This window comes from Protopterus annectens, chromosome 7.part0 (genome assembly GCF_019279795.1).
Source record: "Protopterus annectens isolate FY-2018-M chromosome 7.part0, PAN1.0, whole genome shotgun sequence".
NCBI lineage: Eukaryota > Metazoa > Chordata > Ceratodontiformes > Protopteridae > Protopterus > Protopterus annectens.
This window is the reverse complement of record NC_056739.1, coordinates 1,176,164,396-1,176,184,378: the sequence shown is the minus strand read 5'-3', so window position 1 is coordinate 1,176,184,378 and position 19,983 is coordinate 1,176,164,396. Positions and strand designations below refer to the sequence as shown.

The following is a 19,983-nucleotide window of genomic DNA, read 5'->3' as shown; positions in this document are numbered from 1 at the left end:
CCTAGTGGAAGAAAGTCTTGAAGTGCTTGCAGTGCCAGAAGCACCGCCCTCATCTCCAGAACATTGATATGCAGATGAGTCTTGTGTTCTTGCCATGTGCCTTAGACAGTCCTGCCGAGATAATGCCCCACCCACCCGATCTAGGAGACATCCGTGGTCACAGTGGCAATGGGTTGGGCCGGAACAAAGGGGGCACCCATGATCAGTTGATTGGGAGCTATCCATCAACGAAGGTCCTTCTTGCATGATTCCGTCAACAGGATAGGATAACTCATTGGGAGAGATTGGAAGGACCATTGGGAAGACAGAAGCCACTGGAGAATTCTCATGTGCAACCTGTCTAATGGTACCAATAGAATTGTGGAAGCCATAGTCCCGAGGAGCTGAAGAACCCACTTCGCTTTGACTTTTCACAATGGGAGAAAATGTTGAACTTAGGAGACTAAGTTTTGTGCACTTTCAGTGGGGAGACGAGCTGTCATGTTCACTGTGTCTACTTCTGCACCTATAAAAATCACAGATTGAGAGGGCAATTATGCAGATTTTTTCCAATTTATGGAGATCCCTAACTGAGCACAAAGTTGAATTGTGGCGTCCCTTAATTGGAGGAGTAGATGCCTGGTGGGGGCGGTCAGGAGCCGGTCATCCAAATACAGAAACACCTGGAATCCCTGACATCTCAATTGAGCTGTCACTACTGCCATGCATTTGGTGAACACCCTGTGGTGAGACCAAAGGGCAGAGCACGAAACTGATAGTGACTGGCTCCCAGCCAGAAGCATAGATGGCTTCTGGATGCCTTGTCCATTTTTATGCGGTAGTAGGCATCCTGAAGATCCAGAGAGCACATCCAAAAGTCTTTCCCTAACAACGGGAGTATAGACTGTAGTGTTACCATCCGAAACTTGTCCTTCTTCAATGATTTGTTCAATTTGCTGAGGTCCAATATTGGCCTCCAATCTCCTGTTCATTTTGGAACTAAAAAGAGCCTGGAGTAAGTTCTGGATCCTATCTGGTCTGCTGGGACGGGCTGGATGACTCTTTTTAAGAGCAACTTGTTGATCTCCACAGTTGTCTGATCCCTATGATTGGGTGGTACATCTGGGATCGTTTTGGGAACAAATGGTGATAGGGAAAAGGGTACTGATATAGCCTCTGGTAACAACTCTTTGTACCCTCTTGCCTTGGGTGATATTTAGCCAGACTTCTTGGTACAAAGAAATGCGACCCCCAACCGGCCCCACAGAAGCGCAGTCATGCTCCACATTAGGAGCACTGATAAGGCTGTCCTCAAAAGGAATCACGGCCTTGTTGGCATTGCGGACCACCCCTTCCTCTAGGGCAACATCTGCCATTTCTTCCTCCTTTGCCTCTGAAGGATGATTCACCCTGTGTGTCAGGAAATACCCTCTGGGACTATTTGTACCACATTTTACTGCCCCTTTGACGCTTGGGGTATAGTCTGGAAGGGACAGTAAAATGCACTCCCACGGCAGAAAGCATCTTTCCTTCTTGTTCACACCAAGTGAGTGTATCCTTCACCTTGGAACCAAACAATGAGGAACCATCAAATGGGGCATTGGTGAAAGTAGACTTGAATGGTTCCACAAAATTACATAAACGCATCCAGGAGTGGCACCTCAAGGCAACTCCGGAACCCACTGCTCTACTTGCTCCATCTGCAGCAGAAGAGATAAGTCACATGGAGGAGTTAATCACAGAATTTAAGGTGGAGAACTGAGTAGAAATCTTGTCAGGAACTCCCTCAGTACACGCACCTTGTATGGAATCTCCTAACTCCTTGAGGAGATCCCTCTGCAACCTCATGAAGTGCGTGAGATAGTTTAGCGATCGAAGGGTAAAGACCGCTGAACTCAAAATACGCTTCCCAAATCTGTCCATCTGTAAAGACTCCTTGTTTGGCAGATGAACAGATGAAGAAGTCTCCGCTAACTCCTTTTTCGTGGTGGCCGCCACCACCATGTCATCTACGGGAACGCCCTTGGACAATGAACTCTTTACCAGGAGGGGCAGACAAGAACTTATTTGGTCTCCTGGGGACTGGCTCCATGGTGTCATGAGTATCCCACATCTTTTGACTAACTAGATCAATCAGTTCATCAAAAGGTGGTGATACCCAAGAGGCAGAAGGTTGAGACCCGAAAGCCTTCAGGTACACCGACTTCTCATCAGAAGGGTTAACAGTGGGCCAGTCGCACCTCTGCCTAAGGATCTCTAAAATGTCCACAAAGGAGACATCATCAGAGGATGACTTGGGGGACCCTTCCGACTCCTCGAGGTCAGTGTCTGATGTCAAAGACTCATCCTGGGAGTCAGTATGTTTCCTCTTACATAACCTCTTCCAGGGAGGCTCCTTGGAAAGATATTCTGGGGAAGACTCAGAAGAGTGGGGGCCACCAACCGATGGCTCCTGAGGCTGCGGGTCTCTGCTGTCTCCATAGAGAGTAGGGGCTGGGACTTAAGTGGGTTCTCTCGGGGGGAGAGTGCTGGTGCCACTGATAGAGGCTGGAGAATGAGACAGCATGCTCCTCATCATCTCAAACGCTGACCTCTCCGGCTTTGAAGACCTCCCCCGCTCTGAAAAGACGAGGGTCGGTGCCAGAGCCAGAGCTGTAGGCTCCAAGATAGATGCAGGTTCTGAGCTCACCCTGTCCAAAGCACCGAGAGGAAGGCTCGGAACTGAAGAAGATCGATTCCAACCCTCCCTGTCGGTTCTGACAAGAGAGCTTTGGCCCCTGGACATGATGGATGGCACTGAGCATGTCGGAGCCAAACCCGGCTCCAAGGCAGCAAAAAGGTGAATTGGAGCCATCATTTCCTCCGTTGGCACCAAGCACTCCGGCTCCGAAAGGCCAGTATGGCTCGGAGGAGGAATAACAGACAAGGGCAAAGCTGGGCCAAGTGGCTCTGGAGCCGACTGGGTCAGAGCCAACAATAATTTTGGTAAGGCAGACGGCTTCAGGAGTCTCAGCACTACCCTCTCCACATCTTCTTCTGAAAGGCTCCTGGAAGACCTGGAAGACATAGTTGGGGATCTTGACCTGGGGGGCACTGGAGACTCAATTGTTACGGAAACCGGTAGGGAGCTTACAGATTGGCTCTGAGTAGCAGAGTCAACTGCTGTATCAATAGGTTCAGAGATTGGTTCTGAAACACCTGTAACTGACTCTGACACTACCATGATGCTCTCCTTTGGCTCTGAAGGCTGAGGACTCGAGGAGGCAGATTTGGATTGTTTCGACTGTTTAGGAGGTGGCTCCGAGACACCAGCCGGTGCCGGAGAAGGCCTTTTTGTGGATTCTGATTTCACAGACTTAGAGGAAGCTGAAGAACTGGATAGTGCTTCCTCAAAGCATGGATTCAATAGGCCTTTGAGTATGAGTTTGTTCTTTCTCTCCTGTAACACTCTAGGAGAGAAAGCATGACAGAACAAACATGACTCCTGTAAGTGGATGGCCTCTAGGCAGTAGACACAGCTACTGTGGTCATCCATTAAGGACATCTTTTGGGGGCATTTCATGCACTTTTTGAACCCAACATCCTTAGACATATCGCACACACACACACACACACACACACACACACACACACACACACACACACACACACACACACACACACAAAACCCAAGAGTTTGAAAAAGAGAAAAGAGAAAAAGAAGGAGGACTAGGTCCTCTAACTAAAACGGGCCTAGCCCGGTGTAGCGAAAGCTAGCTAAAGGAGTTACACGAAGACTAGGTCCTCTAACTTAAACGGGCCTAGCCCTGTGTAGTGAAAGTAGGTCTTCTAACTTAAACAGACCAGAAAGGAAAGCCCATGCACACAAGGTAAACCGTAAATGACACAATAAATTTCTATATTCCTAAGAAAAAACAGGTAGTATACTTGCAATCCTAGTAAATTCACAAGTGGATCCTCCCGCCAAAACAAACAATGTCAAAATAGCAGAAACTGCCAACGATGACCAAAAAAGGTCAGAATAACAACAGACAAGACAGCAGAAGCCCCTGTTGACTAAGAGTGGAAAACCGCCAAAAACTCTACCTAATAATCAAAAAGTGCGCAACGGCTCCTAAAACTAACTGGCACACAGGATACCAATAAAAATTAGTAAACTAAGTTGTACTCAAAAAGAGCAAGCAATTCAACTGCCCAATATATTAGCAACACTAAATATGCAATACAGGTTCTAATAAAGCACTGAATATGATAGAATATAAGAATTTTGAAAAACTTAGCCAGAGCCAAGAGAAGCACAACCAAACTCGTCGACGTGGCAAATTAGATCTGGGGATTGTACTGGTGCACCATGGGATATCTGTTTAGCCACGAGCCAACCAGAAGTCTTCCAGCTTGTAAATCGGCCGAGTCGGAGCCGGGGATCGGCTCCGAACCCATATGTAAAAATGAAGGTGAGATCGGACTACCTAACATTTATAGTTTAGAATCAAGAGTGATCATTTTGTAGTTACATGCACGTGACAGCATTTAAATTAGTGCCAAGAATTATTTTTAGAGATGAGGATAAAGCTATGCTGCTCAGAAGGTAATATTACCTTACCTGTAAACTTTCTTCTTTGATTCATAACTCTTAATGCCTTACCTGTTGAAAATGAAAAACAATAATGAATTACACAACTATTCTTGTGTTAACTTATATCTAACATTAACAGTCACTGTGGACTGAAATGAAATGTAGAAACTAGATGTGGGAACTCTGAAAGTGGTATTTGGCGTACACATACAAGTGTGTGTGTGTGTGTGTGTGTGTGTGTGTGTGTGTGTGTGTGTGTGTGTGTGTGTGTGTGTGTGTGTGTGTGTGTGTGTGTGTGTGTGTGTGCGCGTGTGTGTATACATATGTGTGTGTATGTATATAATTATACTCTTCCTTTCTGTCTCAAAAGCTTGAGTATTTCGCCAAAGGAGACATCCTCAAGGGGTGATCTTAATGATTCTTCCCCTCATCGAAGTCAGTGTTTTCTGTGAGGGATTACTGTGAGGAGGCTAACTGTCTCCTCTTGTATCTATGCTTTCAAGGGGGCTCTCCAGTGGGGTGTTCTGGAGAGGACTCAGCCATGTAAGCTGAGTACTGAATGAGGACTGTCTCAAGACTTGCACAGGTCAGCTGTCCCAGTGTGACATAATTTATAGCTTCCAAGACCACAACAGACAGTAGCATAAATTAGTCAATTCTTTCTCACACAGCACTACATTTAAGCTTCACAATTATGAAAACATGCATAGCTGAAATGGACTAGCATATACTTTATAAATAAATTTAACTCAGGCTGAGATTCTATCCAATGTGTCCTTGGAGGAGAATCTCAGAAAAGGTTCTTCAGAATTCAACTAAGTTCACACAGATGAATCATGCAGGTTACTGGTGTGACTAATATGAATACAGACAAGGCACTGTTCAAACAGATATGATTACACAGTTATTAGCTTGGGGCTAGTTTATAGTAAAAAAGTAAAAATGCACAGATATATACCATGGAGTGAGGTCTACTGTGGTCCTGTACTACAGTTGTGAGAGAAAGGTATGCCTTTCACAGATCAACTTAAAGGTGAAACATCAAGGTAAGGAAGTCTTTCATCTCAGGGTGCATTACTGTGTCATCCAGTATTACATCACATCATTGTTATATTTATGCAGAATTACATGGATTTCTCTCCTAAGTAATACATAACTTCTATATTTTCTCTCTTTAAATGCTGAAGCAGCTGGGCATTTATCAACATATTTCATTCTAAGACTTCACTGTGCCTTTTGGGTCATTAACTACATGTAGTCTAAATGGGTAATGTGTTACTGCATCATTGCATTTTCTTAAGTGCATTAGCAACATATCACCTTTTTTACTAGAAAAAGTAGTAGAAGTAGAAAAAATAAGTTCCAGGTAGGTGATCAATAGTTCTTTCTTGTGTTAGCAAAATGCCTTGTATTAAGCTGGGAGGAGGAGAAAATTTCTTGCCTCCACAGGAGGAACTATATGCTTTAAAGATGCAACAGTCAATGCAGTTATCATTGTGGTGATGTCCAGAGAAGAGTACAGTAATGAAAGTAAACTTACCATAATAGTAGATGCTCTAACAGGTCACTGCTGTAGTAGCCTAAGCAAAATGGGTCTTAGCCCAGTGACCAGCCAGGTCTCATAATGTAAGGGTGCCTTCCACACACACTGTCAGGAGCTTAATGGGTGGTCCAGTATAAAGAAGCAGCACCAGTTTAGTCAGAACTTATTTGCTAAGAAAAAGACAGGCAATTATCTCTGAAAGGATAATGAGAGAAAACAAACCATCTGTATACACAAGGGTCTATCCAACCACATCTTGGCAATACAAGAAAGAAAATAAATAAATAAATAAATAAATAAATAAATAAATAAATAAGTGGGGCTAGAAGGAGGGGCAGCTACTCCAATAAAAATCTATTAGAACATCTACTGTTACGGTAAGTTTATTTACTCACCTGAACTAAGTTCAACATTTAGATCACTGCTACAGTAGCCTAAGCTGAATGGGTTGATTTCCATAATTTAGAAACTAGAGGAGGTGGAAAAATAAATGAAGAATCAAGGATTCCCTAGAGAATGGTCCTAGCAAAGTCTGTTCTGAATCTGGAAAAGGAATCCAATTTGAAGTGCTTTGTAAAAGTATGCACAGGAGACCAAGGACGTCTCTAGAATACTTCTAGAATCTACCCCTTTCCAGAAAGCCACCAAAGCCACTGAGAAATGGGACCTAACCCTACTTGGAAGTGGCTTATTATGGTGAGTGTAACAAAAAGTAATAAGCATGAGACAACCATCTGGAAGCAGTCTGCTCTGACACTGGTTCATAGGTTCATAGATTAGTACAAGGCTAACTGCCCTTGCGCCATTTTTTAAGCAGCTAATATTATCCCTTGAGACTCAAAACCTGCACCTGTTTGTGTGTAAAGGCAACCAACCAACCAACCAGCCTGCCCTTTCCTCTTAATCTCATAGAAGAGAAACAATTAGCTTTCCTGAAGGCTTGAGTTTTGTCTAGGTAGTATCTGAGCTGCCTGTGAGCATCCAGAGTGTGAAGAATCTTTTCTCCCTTATTTTTGGGTTCAGGGAAGAAGACATGGAGATTAATAGTCTAGTCCGATTTAAGGTAAGCTCTGAGCTTACTATACGCATAAAAAAGGGTTACTTCTCAAAGAAATCCTATCCTTGTGAAAAATGAGGCAGGGTTGATTCATCATGACAGCCTGTAATTTGGATACTCCCCTAGCTGATGTGAGAGAAATGAGAAAAAATAGTCTTCGTACCAATGGAAAACAGTACATTTTTCAAGCACAAAGTTTAAGATCTCTTAGAGGAGCCACCACATTCAAGGCTGACAGATATATGCAGCACATATTTTCAAAAAGTGATTGAGAATAATTATTAAATGGAGGTTTAAGGGAAGTGAAGCAGAAAAGGCAGATGAGTGAACCCTTACAGAGGAATAAGAAAGGCCAGAGGGTGGCAACTTACACAATTGACCACGAACCAGAGGTAGCCAGGCCTGAAGGGGGTTGAGGTCCTTGAACTGGCTTCAACTAGAAAATCTTTTTCACATTCACAAATGTTTATTTATTAGCATTTTTTTTGCTTACTTTTATCTGCTGCACGTCCTCAGGAAAAAAAAAGTTACCTACAAGGTCAAGATTATATCGTGCAGGAAGTTAGATGACACATTTTCTGATTAGAGTTTATCAAACAACCCCTGTCTTATGTGAGTAAATCTGGTCTGTAGGGAAGCCTCTGTTAACTTCCCTTGGCCAGACTAAAAATAAGGCAGAGCCATGTTGTCTGGGCCAAAAGCAGTCACCACCATGATTTTTGGCAAGTCTTTCCGGATTTTCAGAAGAACTCTGGATATTAGTGGAAAGGGTGGAAAAGCATAAAGGAACATTCCTGTCCATCGGAATGAAAAAAATATATATCTGTCTTCCAGGCCAGTTTGCAAGAAGCCCTGGAGCAGAATTTCTTTAGCTGCCTGCTCTGAGACAATACAAGCAGATCTATTTGGGGTATTCTCCACAGCTTGATCAACTTATAGAAGACCTACCATGAATTTTCCATTCATGAGCACTTTTCCTGGTGCCACTTAGCATATCTGCAACCAAGTTATGCTCTGACAGAATGTATGAAGCTTGCAGAGTCAAAATGAGCTGGGTTGATATCTTCCAGGCTATCACTGCAAGCCTGAAAAGATGGCAAGCTTTGGTTCCCATTTGTTTATGTACCACATCACTGTGGGATTGCCTGCATAAGCTTTCAGAGGTCCATGGGACCAGAGATGATTTAAGGCTTTCATGCTTTTTATCATTGCCAATACAACTTATTATGTGTTTCTGCCTGTTGTAAGGGTTCCACAGAACTTGCACTTTTACCCCATTTTGAAACCACATCTCCCCCACACCACGATTGATACAGCTGTACTGGCAGACTGGAGAGTGGTCAGAAGACAGAAAGGGAAACCTGGATTGCCAGATATCTGGTCTAACCACCAGAAAATCTCCCTTTTTATAAATCCCAGAACAGGGATCTGAAAAGATAAAAGATGCACTTGCTAAGTCCAGACTGACCTAAGTTACCACTAGATTTTCCTCAAGTGGAGTCTGACCAGAGGAAGCATGAGAAAAGTACAGTTGTGTAAGTAAACTTACCTTGATAACAGATAATTGAATGATTACTTCTGCAATAGCGTTAGCAATATTGGGTTATAACCTGCCAAGCCTCCAAAGTTCAGAGCACCTTCGATGTGCTGAAACCATTGGGCAGCATGAGTTGAATTACCTAAAAACACATGTTTCAGCACAAAGCTCTTCAGAGCTTTCATGCCAAAAGAGAGGGAGGCTGAGCACTGAGGACAAAAATACAGACGTATATACACACCCTGGCAAAATCAAAAAACAAATAGGGATGAAGAGTGGGAGGGAGTGGCTATTGCTCCAGTGATCATTTGAAGAGCTACTTTTATACCAAGTTTAGTCACACAACTGTACTAAGTTCATTATATTGATCACTGCTGCAGTAGCCTTAGCAATATGGGTAGATTGCCTTAACTTAAGACATTTTGTAGGTGGCAGTGGGAAGGGTCCAGGAGCCCCTGGAGAATGGTTGTAGCACAGCCTGATCAAGACCTAGAAAAGGAATTAAGGGTGTAGGGCTTTGTAAAAGTGTGTAAAGAGTACCAAGTTGCTTCTTCTAGAACACTTCTTAGAATCCAGTTCTTTCCAAACAGAAATAGCTGAAGCTAAGGACCTAGCAGAGTGAGCCTTGACCCTACCTGGAATAGTTTTCTTATGGTGAGAGTAAAAATAAGTAATAGCCTGAGACAACCATTTGGAAATAGTTTGTTTTGACACAGGTTTTCACTTCTTTCCTTCACAAGAAATGAACAACTGATCTGAAAGATTTGAAGTATATTTCCTCCCTTGTTTTTGGATTAAGGAAAGAAAACAAGGAGAAGAAAAGTTTAGCTTAAAGTAAACTTGGATACCACTTTAGGCATAAAAGCAGGATTAGTTCTCAAGGAAACACTGTCTCTATGGAAAATGACAAAGGGATGGCTCACCATAAGAGCTTGCAATTCACATACTCTTCTTGAAGAGGTCAGAACAACAGGTAAAACATTTTTCCATGTTAAGAACCTCAAGTTAGCTTGATGAGATGATTCAAATGGAGCAAGTGTAAGCTTCTCTAACATAAAATTAAGACCCTAAGGAGAAGCCACTGATTTTCTTGTAGGTCTCATATGCAAAACCTATTTCAAAAACATTCTCACATGAGAATGCACTGAAAGAGGGGGATCAGTGGGCAGATGTGTTGAAAAGGGGTACAAATTAACCTTACCGGGGGATTAAGAAAGGCCATAGGATAGTAACTCACACAAATATTGTGAAACCAGTGAAACAATAGCCATGAATCGATGCTTGTTATGTTGCTGGCACCAACTAGAAAAACTTTTTCCATTTGTTAATGCATAATTGTCTAGTAGTAGGCTTTCTTGTCTCCATTACTATCTGCCACACATCCTCAGTAACAGTTGCCTAAACTGAATTAAGATCCTACCATCCAGGCAGTCATTTAACGTTGTTTGGGGTCAGGGTGTATCATACACTCTTGTTCTTGTGTGAGAGATCCATTCTGTGAAGAAGCTTGTGGTAACTGCCCATAGCCATATCAAAAAAAAAGGGGAGAACCACTGTTGCCCAGACCAGAAGGGAGTCACCACAATAATCTTGATAGACTCCTTCTGAATCTTCAGAAGTTCTATGTATATCAGTGGAAAGGGTGGAAAAGCATACATGAACATTTTTGTCCAAGGAAAGAAAAAGGCATTTGCCTTCGATACAAGGAGTCCTGGAGTAGAATTTTCCCAGGTCATTGTTCAGACAGGAAGCAAAGAGGTCTACTTGAGGAACTCCCCACAGATGGATCAAATCATGGAAGACCCCATGATCTAGTTTCCATTTGTGAGGGTATGCCATTGTCCTGCACAGCTTGTCTACAATATACATTTGATCTGATGTGATGTTGGGTGCCTGTAGAGTGAGCTTGTGCTGTGAAGCTATACCTCAAGCTAGCATGATTAGTCTGAAGAAGCAGTAAGACCTGGTTCCCCTTGCTTACTGATGTACAACATAAATGTGGAATTGTCTGTAACAACTTGAAGAGGTCCAGAGACAGAAAGATGATGCATAGAGTTGAGTGCCTTGATTAGAGCAAGCATCTATTTTATATTTATGTGCCTCAAATACCTTGCAATTTTAACCCTCCTGAAACTGCTCCCCAAGCAAAACGTTTAGGTTTAGGGATATTTGCTGTCTCCCAGAATGGAGATTTGTAAAGATAATGGGTGTCAGGACCAAACAAACTTCAGATACCACTGTATCATTCTTACATTGAGTCTTGACAGGGGTATCATGAGAATCATAGATGCCATGAAACCCAAAATCCTGAGGTATTCCCTCGCAGTGACCAAAAGTCTGAGTGAAAAACCCTAGAAATAGGTCTAGCTATACATCTATTTTTCCTATAGAAGAAAAGCTCTTTGAAATGAGGTGTCTAACAGACATTCTAGGAACAGAATACTGTGCGATGCATTCAAAAAAGTCTTCTGAATGTTCTCTTGGAATCCCACTTTGTGTAAGAAATCTCTCACTCAAGAGAGTTCCCTGACACATTGAAAAAGACTATGCAAAGATAAGCAAGTCATCTAAATATGGTAAAGTAAGGATACCCCATAGCCTACAACTGTGCTATGACTGGAGCTAGATACTTTGTGAACAGTCCTGGTGCAGTGGGTAGTCCAAAGGGTAAAGCAGAAAACTGATGTGATCCAGGCACAAAAAAAATCTTAAGAAACATCTGAAATCTGGATGAACAGGTATGTGATGATAAGCGTCTTTTAAATCTAGTGTTACCAGAAACCTTAAATGAGGAAGAAGTAACAAGTTGTGAAGTGACAGCAATTTGAAAATGGGCATGAGTACAAATTGGTTTTGGAAAGAAAAATCCAGAACTGGTCTCAAAACCTTTTCTTTCTTTGGCACAAAAAAAAGTCCTTGAATAAAAATCTTTCCCAAACTGGGAACAATGAACTGTCTTGATTACTCCTTCAGACAACATGTATTGAAAGACTGGGAGGAATAGAAGAGTCTGGCCTGGTGGATGAGGAATTACCTCCCTGAAAAGGAAGAATTTCCTCCCACTGCCATCTGTAACCTTGATGAATGGTCTTCAGAATGCATTTATCTGAAACTGTTGCCAAAGACAGACGTGGAGATTCAGACATTTTGGAACTGAAAAGGGACTGTCAGGGTGACAGGGAGGAACAGGGTCCCTTAGTCATTCTGACTTGCTGGACTGTCCTTTGTTTTGGAGAGTTTCTGTATTATTTTTGGAACACCCTTGCCATTTGCTTTTTAAATGTCTGTTTACCGGCATTTTGCAGAGAATGTTTATTTTGTTTCTTGCCAAAATTGGATGAGAGGTTAGAGAATCCCTTGGAAAATATGGAAACGGTAGGTTGAAAAATCTTAAGAGATTCCATGAAAAGTAAAATAGAGTTTTTCCACAGAAAAAAATGTTTTTGAAATGAAAGCTATGTACTCGCTATAATATTAGATCTGTGTTGTTGTATTCTGTCCATTCCTCTACATATGAGTCTGTGATCCGAAGTCTGATCCATCCTCAGCCATTTGAAAGCTTAGGATTTGGTATTCAGGCTATTTTCCATAACCATGATCCCTATGCACAGAAGAAGCTACCTCAGATAGTCTGCTCTCTATATCTACTTGAAAACATCTTTATAAAGGAATAAGCATATAAATTTAGTAGACAAAAACAGTGGGCAAAGAACTGTGGAGAGACTGGCTAAATCTACAGGAGCCAAGGCAAAGTCAGCTAGATCCATCTTAGACTGGAACCACATATGAATAACACTATTTGCTAGGAATGAAATATGGATGGGGGAAAGGAGGGAGGATAGTAGAGGAATGGAAGGAATATGACAACACAGATCTAATGTTATGGTGAGTAAATAACTTTTGTATCTGATGTTTTCCTTTCCATCCATTCTTCTACATATGTGGCAGAGTTCCTGGCTTCTTTAACTCTTGAAAGGTCTAATGGAAGGATATTCCCAAGCACAGCTGAACCAAAAGAAGTCCTGGATTGGGATTGGATATCCAATTTATGAGAAATGAAGGTGTGAAATTTTGACCAGGTAGTTGCAGCACAAATGTCATCAATGGCATACTAGAAAAAAAAAGGCTGTAGATGAGGCTATGGTTCTTGGTGAATGAACTTTAGGTTTTGAAGGAAGAGGTAACCCCTTCTCTTTAAACAAAGGAAATACAGTGAGACAGCTATCAAGGTAGGGAGACTTTGGATACCCCTTGACCCAATTTAGATTTTGAGAAGGAAATACTTCCTGAAGGATTTAGTGCAGTGTAAGTAAAAATGCAGCTGGCAATGAACATCTAACAAATGTAAAGTATATTCACCTTTGTTCAAGAAATCTGGGAAAAAGACTGGCAAATTTATGGCCTGACTGATGGAAAATTCAGAAGTCATCTTTGGTAGAAAGGATAGATTTGTCTTCAAATATACTCTTGTCTTTGTGAAAAAAATATGGGGGTTTTGAGGAAAGTGCATTTAATTCTGAAATCTCTCTGGCAGACATAATAGCTATTGAAGTTAAGGTCTTCCATGACAGAAACTTCAAATCAGCTTTAGCAGTAGATCAACTTGGGGGGTGGGGGGTCAATCACTGGAAAGCGAACAGTGATATTCCAAGGAGGAACTGGGTCTTTGAGCGGGAGACATAAAAGAAAGGCACCTCGGAGATAAGCCTTAGATAACTTATGACAGGCTATAAGAGAATGACCTTCACTAATGTGAAAGGAAGAAATAGCAGCTAATTGCACTTTGATAGTGGAATAACTTGCTCCACATTGAAAACAATGAGCACAGAAAACTAACATTGATGAAAGAGGGTCTGATAAGGGTTCACAGTCTTTCTCCAAGGCCCAAATAGAAAATATTTTCCATTTGCTCTTGTATATATTCCTAGTTGAGAGTTTTTGTGAGCAAGATAAAATCTGTGTAATAGAAGGGAAAAGCCTGGACTGTCAAACCACCATAGGAAATGGAGAAAAAAAGAAGTTATGTTCTTACCATAACGTTCCATGTGAGTTGTTCATCTCTCCTTTGTTCTTACACGTGGTTACGGAGCCAATCCATCGGCTCCAAGTCGGCCGCTTTCCAAGCTCAAGATCTTTGAGTAGCTTGAGGCACAGTCTCTATCCCATGATGCTTGCTTACCAATCCCAGATCTAGGTTGCTGAACCCAACAATAAAAAATACAACTAGGCACCAAAAATACAATATGTACATATGTATATAGCTATTTACAATTAGCTAAGAGATATTCTGGCTGGAAGGAAGGACACTAGTCAGACCAGCCAGACCACCAGTCATACCAGTTCTTCCAGAACCCGGAGGGGGAAGGTGGGAGGGAGTGTAAGAACAAAGGCGAGATGAACAACTCACATGGAACGTTATGGTAAGAACATAACTTCTTTATGTGAAGTTGTTCAATCTCGCTGTTTGTTCTTACACGTGAGTAGCGTCCCAAGCACCCTAATCCTGGGTGGCTCACGGGAGTACATTCCTATGAATGCTAGAACCAAAGGAAGCCCTGTCCCTGGAGACCCTGTCCACTTTGTAATGAGTGATGTCTGAGGTTTGGACAAAGTAGCAGCTGCACAAATGGTGTCCAAAGGTAAACGGGTTGCATGAGCCAGAGATGTAGAAACAGCCTTGGTAGAATGAGATTTCACTTCACATTCTAAAGGTTGATTTGCTGAAGAATATACAAATTTTATACAATCAGAAAGCCATTTAGACAATGTAACTTTGGATACAGAAAGACCCTTCTTATTATCTGCATAGGAAACAAAGAGTTGAACCGATTTTCTAAATTCCTTTGTTCTGTCCAAATAAAACCTCAATTGTCTGTGAACATCAAGCTTATGTAACATGTATTCCAATTTATTGGAATGATGTTTGAAAAAGGTGGGAAGCTCAACAGACTGGTTTAAATTAGCCTTGGAGCAGACCTTAGGAAGAAAGGTAGGATTTGTCCTGAGAGACACTCTGTCGGGGTGAAAGACCAGATATAAAGGTCTGATAGAAAGTGCTTGTAGTTCAGAAACTCTATGCACCGAGGTAATAGAAAAGAAAGAAACTTCAGAGGACAAGATGATGCCGGCTCAAAGGGGGGAAGCATAAGTTGAGACAGCACCAAATTTAGATTCCAGGGAGTAACAGGATGTCTGATGGGTGGCCTAAGGTGATGAGTCCCTTTCAAAAAAGCTTTACATAATCTATGGGACATAATGTTAGAACCTTTGCATCCCACATGAAAGTTGGATATAGCAGCCAATTGAACCCTTATAGTAGCAGCTGCCACACCATCATGAAAAAGTGAAGTCAAGAATTCCAGAATAGTATGAATAGGGCGACATGGGGATCAATATTATGCTGAGAAGCCCAATGAACAAATCACTTCCGTTTGCTGTTGTACATTTTCCTGGTGGAGGCTTTATGAGAAGAAACTAGAATATGTTGTACAATTTATATGACCTGGCTAGGTTGGGAAGTGGAGTAGCCAAGCTGCCAGTTTGAGGGAGAAAAGAGCAGGGTGAAGAACTCCAGACGAATGAGTCAGAAGGTCTGGCACTGGGTCCAGAACCCAAGGTTTTTCCACTTGGTATTGCTGAAGGAAGGGGAACCATATCTGCTGAGGCCAAAACGGGGCTATCAGAATAACAGTCCTTCCCAAGGTTTTGGCTTTCTGTAAGAATCTGGGGATCAGAGGGGTTGGTGGAAAGGAATAAAGGAGACCCGAGGGCCAATCATGTATGAGTGAATCCCTTGGGCTGTCGTCCAGTGGAGGGTACAGGGCAAAAGTAGCTGCTGCATTTGGCATTCATCAGGGATGCAAAAAGGTTGCAGCAAGGCTGACCACATCTGTGGAATATCATCTCCGCCACTTGTTCTTTGAGGGACAGAATGCCTCTTCTCAGTTTGTCCCTATCACGTTGGATGACCCCAGGATGTGTGTTGCTATCAGAAAGCACCCAGTGGATACAGGCCACTGCCAAATTCTCAGGGCCTCTCGGCATAAGGGGTAAGATTAGGTTCCCCTTGTTTGTTGATGTACCAGACTACCGACATATTGTCGGTCTGTATTGCAATCGTCTCTCGAGGTAGAGAGTCATGAAAGTGTTGCAATGCTAGAAACACTGCTCTCAACTCTAGGACATTGATGTGCAAATGGGATTCCATCTCTGACCAAGTTCCTAGGACAGTTCTTCCCTGAAACAACCCCCCCACCCTATCACGGAAGCATCCGTGGTCACCATTGCTGAGGGAGGGGGAAGTACAAATGGGCAACCTACAGTTACCTGGTGGCTGTTCAACCACCAAAGAAGGTCCTTTTTGCAAGCATTTGTCAGTAGAATCTTGTGTGTCATTGGAAGCTGTTGATAAGACCGCTATGTGAATAGTAACCACTTGAGTATCCTCATGTGCATTTGTCCCAGAGGAACCGCTATGAGTATCGCTGCCATGGTGCCTAACAGCTTCAGAACCTGGAATGCAGTAACTCATCTTTCCATTAACAAGTGGGACACTTGACTTCTTAGAGAGATTACTCTTGCTTGAGGCAATCTGACCAAGGCGGTGGTGGTGTCTAGATCTGCTCCTATAAAGGAAATATGATGCGATGGCAATAAAGCAGATTTTTCAAAATTTATGGCTATGCCTAACTGGGAACAAAGTTTGATTGTGTAATCTCTGGAACAAATCAGTTGATGCCTGGTGGTGGCAGTGAGGAGCCAGTCATCCAGATATGGAAACACGTGGAATCCTAAACGTCTCAGGTGAGCCATGACCACTGCCATGCATTTGGTGAACACTCTGGGGACTGTGGTGAGACCAGAAAGCAGAGCTCAGAATTGGTAGTGACTGGCCCCCAGCCGGAAATGCAAGTGATCTCTGGATGGTCTGGCCATTTTGATGTGGTAGTATGCATCCTTGAGATCTATAGAGCACATCCAATCGCCAGTTTCTAGAAATGGTAATATCGATTGAAGCATGACCATCTGGAACTTTTCCTTTTTGACAAAGGTGTTGAGTTTGCTGAGGTCTAAGATGGGCCTCCAGTCCCCCATTTTCTTTGGAACTAAAAAGAACCTGGAGTAAGTTCTGAATCCTATCTGGTCCGCTGGGACTGGCTGGATGACTCTTTTTCTAGAAGCCTGTGAATTTCTATGGCTGCTTGATGCCGCAGACTGGGTGGAACATCTGGGACTCTTGTATGAATAGAAAGGGATTCTGAAAAGGGAATGATGTATCCTCTGGTAACTATGCTTTTTACCCAAGAATCTGATGTAATTCCTAGCCAGGCATCTAGGTATAAATCTAAGTGACCCCCGACTGCCTCCAGAGCAGGACAGTCAGGCCTCCTCTCAGGAGCGCTGATAGGGCTTGCCAAGGAACTGTTCCCTGTCACCCTGGTTCTGCGGACCCCCTCTGCCACCTGGGCAGCACCTACCATTATAACCCCCTCCTCTGCCCCTGGAGGGGGTTCACTACATGTGTTTTGGAAAGCTCCTTGGGGCTTCCGGAACCACATTTTTCCACCTTTCTGCCCTTTGGGGTATGGTCTAGTAGGGGTGGAAAAATGGACTGCTACGGCAGATAGAGTCTTTCCTTCCTGCTCACACCTAGTGAGGGTCTCCTTGACTTTGGGCCCAAACAAGGAAGAGCCAACGAATAGGGTGTTGACAAAGGAAGACTTGAAGGCTTTCGCAAAGGAGCATAAGCGCATCCAGGATTGTCTCTGCAGAGCTATTGCTGAACCTGCTGCCCGGCTCGATCCATCGGCTGCATAAGAAATGAGCCGCATGGATGAGTTCACAATAGAATTAAAGGTGTTAAGTTGTGCCGTCACCTTCTGAGAGACAGTATCATCTATGTTGCCCTGTAGAGTATCTCCAAGCTCTTTGAGGAGATCTCATTGAAGACAGGTAAAATGAGTTAAATAGTTAAGCGATCTCATTGCAAATGTCGCAGAACTAAAGATGCGTTTCCCATATCTGTCCATCATCCTAGCGTCTCTGTTAGGAGGATGGACAGAAGAAGAGGTTTCTGACATATCTTTCTTGGTGGCCACCGCCACCACCATGGCATCAATGGGAACTCCCTTAGTAAGAAAAGACCTGTCTTGGGGGGAGGTGATAAATTTGTTGGGTCTCCGAGGGACCAGTTCCAGGGAATCAGGAGACTCTCACGCTCTTCGAGCGACTAAATCCATTAATTCGTCAAAGGGTGGAGAAACCCAGGAGGTGGAAGGTTGAGACCCAAAGGCCTTCAGGAGCACCATCTCATCCTCAGTAGGGGTAAGGGACTGCCAGTCACCCCTCTGCCTTAGTATTTCCAATATGTCTGCAAATGAGACATCCTCCGAGGGGGACCATGGGGACCCTTCTGATTCCTCTAAGTGAGTGTCTGATGTTAAGGATCCCTGAGGGGAATCCAAATGCCTCCTCTTGCACACTCTCTTCTTAGGGACCTCATCAGTGGGGGCATCTGGTGAAGTCTCCACAGAGCAGGGGTCAACCGATGGGGTCACCTGAGGCTCTGGGTCTCGATGCTTGGTAGGAACCTGTGATGTAGAGACAGAACGCGGCCCTTTAGGGGAGGAAGAGGAAAGATCCAAAGAGGTAAAGGTCTTTCCAGACATGACCCTCCTTTTGGCATCGAAGGCACCGGTGTCTCGGCCCAAGGAGTCCGCCGGTTCTGAGGAAGATGGCAACCTCCTCGGGGCCAAGGCCATGGGCTCCAAACTAGAGGATGGAGCCAAGCTCATCTGCGCTGAAGCCCCGAGAGGGAGTCAGAACCAAAGCCTCAGTTCGACTCTCCCCCCTCGGAACCAACGAGACAGTGTCAGCTCCGAGATTCTTCGATCGGAACCAAAGAAATCAAGGTCAATGGGGCCAAGGGCACTGGAACTGGCCTCGGCTCCGAGGGTTCCACAACTATCAGATCTTCTCTTTCGGCTCCAAAGGCTCGACTAGCCTCGGAGGAGGAGTAGAACTCGTAACAGGGAGGGTCGCAGGCTTCAAAGTCAGTTGAGACGAAGCCGAAAGCAATTTGGCCAGAGCCAGGTTCTCTAACAGCCTCTCTAACATGGTCCACAATGATATCCGAAAGGGTCCTGGAAGAATGGGTTGAAGGAGCCGAAGAAGCCACTGACCTAAGGATCGGACACTTCAACACTTCCGACACTGGTTCCAACACTGGGATTTAGCTTCGAGATATGAGTTCGGTGCACGGCTCCGAAGACTGAGGAACCGGCGACCGAGTCTTCTCAGAGGTGCTCGGAGCCGAGGACCTGGGCTCCAAGGATACCTTTGAAGACTTCGACCCCTTCAAGGACTTGGAGGTCTGGTCAGTCTTGTCCAATGCTTCCTGAAGGTCTGCCTTCAACAGCCCTCTATCCACCAACTTCCTTTGTCTTTCTAACATAACCCTGCCACTGAAGGAGTGGCAGATAGAGCAATCCTCTTGTAAATGTACAGGCCCCAAGCAATACACACAAGAAACATGATTATCAGTAATGGACAATTTCTGCCCACAGGTGCACCTTTTAAACCCCGATTTCTGTTTTTCAGGCATGACAGAATCAAAGCACGAATTATCAGATCCTTGATAATATATATCTAAATAACAGAATTATCAGATAAACAACTCTAGAAAGTTCAGATCCCTAAACAACAATTTAATAAAATTAAAGTGAAAAAAAAAAAAAAAATATATATATATATATATATATATATATATATATATATATATATATATTTTGACAGATAATAACACCAGTATGTTCAGATCCTAAAGAAATAGTCTAAAATATGCACCATATGTGACAAACAACAAGGGGATAGAGAAAGCAACCTGACAGAGCCCTGTCAAGTAAAACTCCAACTAAAGGACTGCCAAAGGCCTAAGAGCAACCACTCCAAGTTTTAGAAAAAAACAGTTTTCTGCAGTTAACTCATTGAAAAAAAAACAAATAGCTGAAATATATTTAAAGAACAGTATTATCAGATCCCTGATAAAATATATATATATATATATATATATATATATATATATATATATATATATATATATATATATATATATATATATATATATATATATATATATATATAAGAAATTTGTCCAAAGACAAGAAAAAAAGGTTACTGGCCTGAGCTTCTCCGAAGATCGTGCGATCCATTGCAGTGGCAAACTAGATCTGGGGTTGGTAAGAGAGCATCATGGGATACGGACTGTGCCTCGAGCTACTCAAAGATCTTGA

General features: G+C 43.1%; 1 protein-coding gene across 1 annotated transcript in view; it reads right to left on the bottom strand.

Moving 5' to 3' along the window:
* The window catches only part of LOC122806145 (inter-alpha-trypsin inhibitor heavy chain H3-like), a 1,222,311-nt gene that overhangs the window by 220,453 nt on the left and 981,875 nt on the right, over window positions 1-19,983 (bottom strand). The window contains exon 15 of the mRNA XM_044076382.1: window positions 4,583-4,624. Coding sequence (XP_043932317.1) covers window positions 4,583-4,624 — 42 coding nt within the window. The remainder of the gene's footprint in view (window positions 1-4,582; window positions 4,625-19,983) is intronic.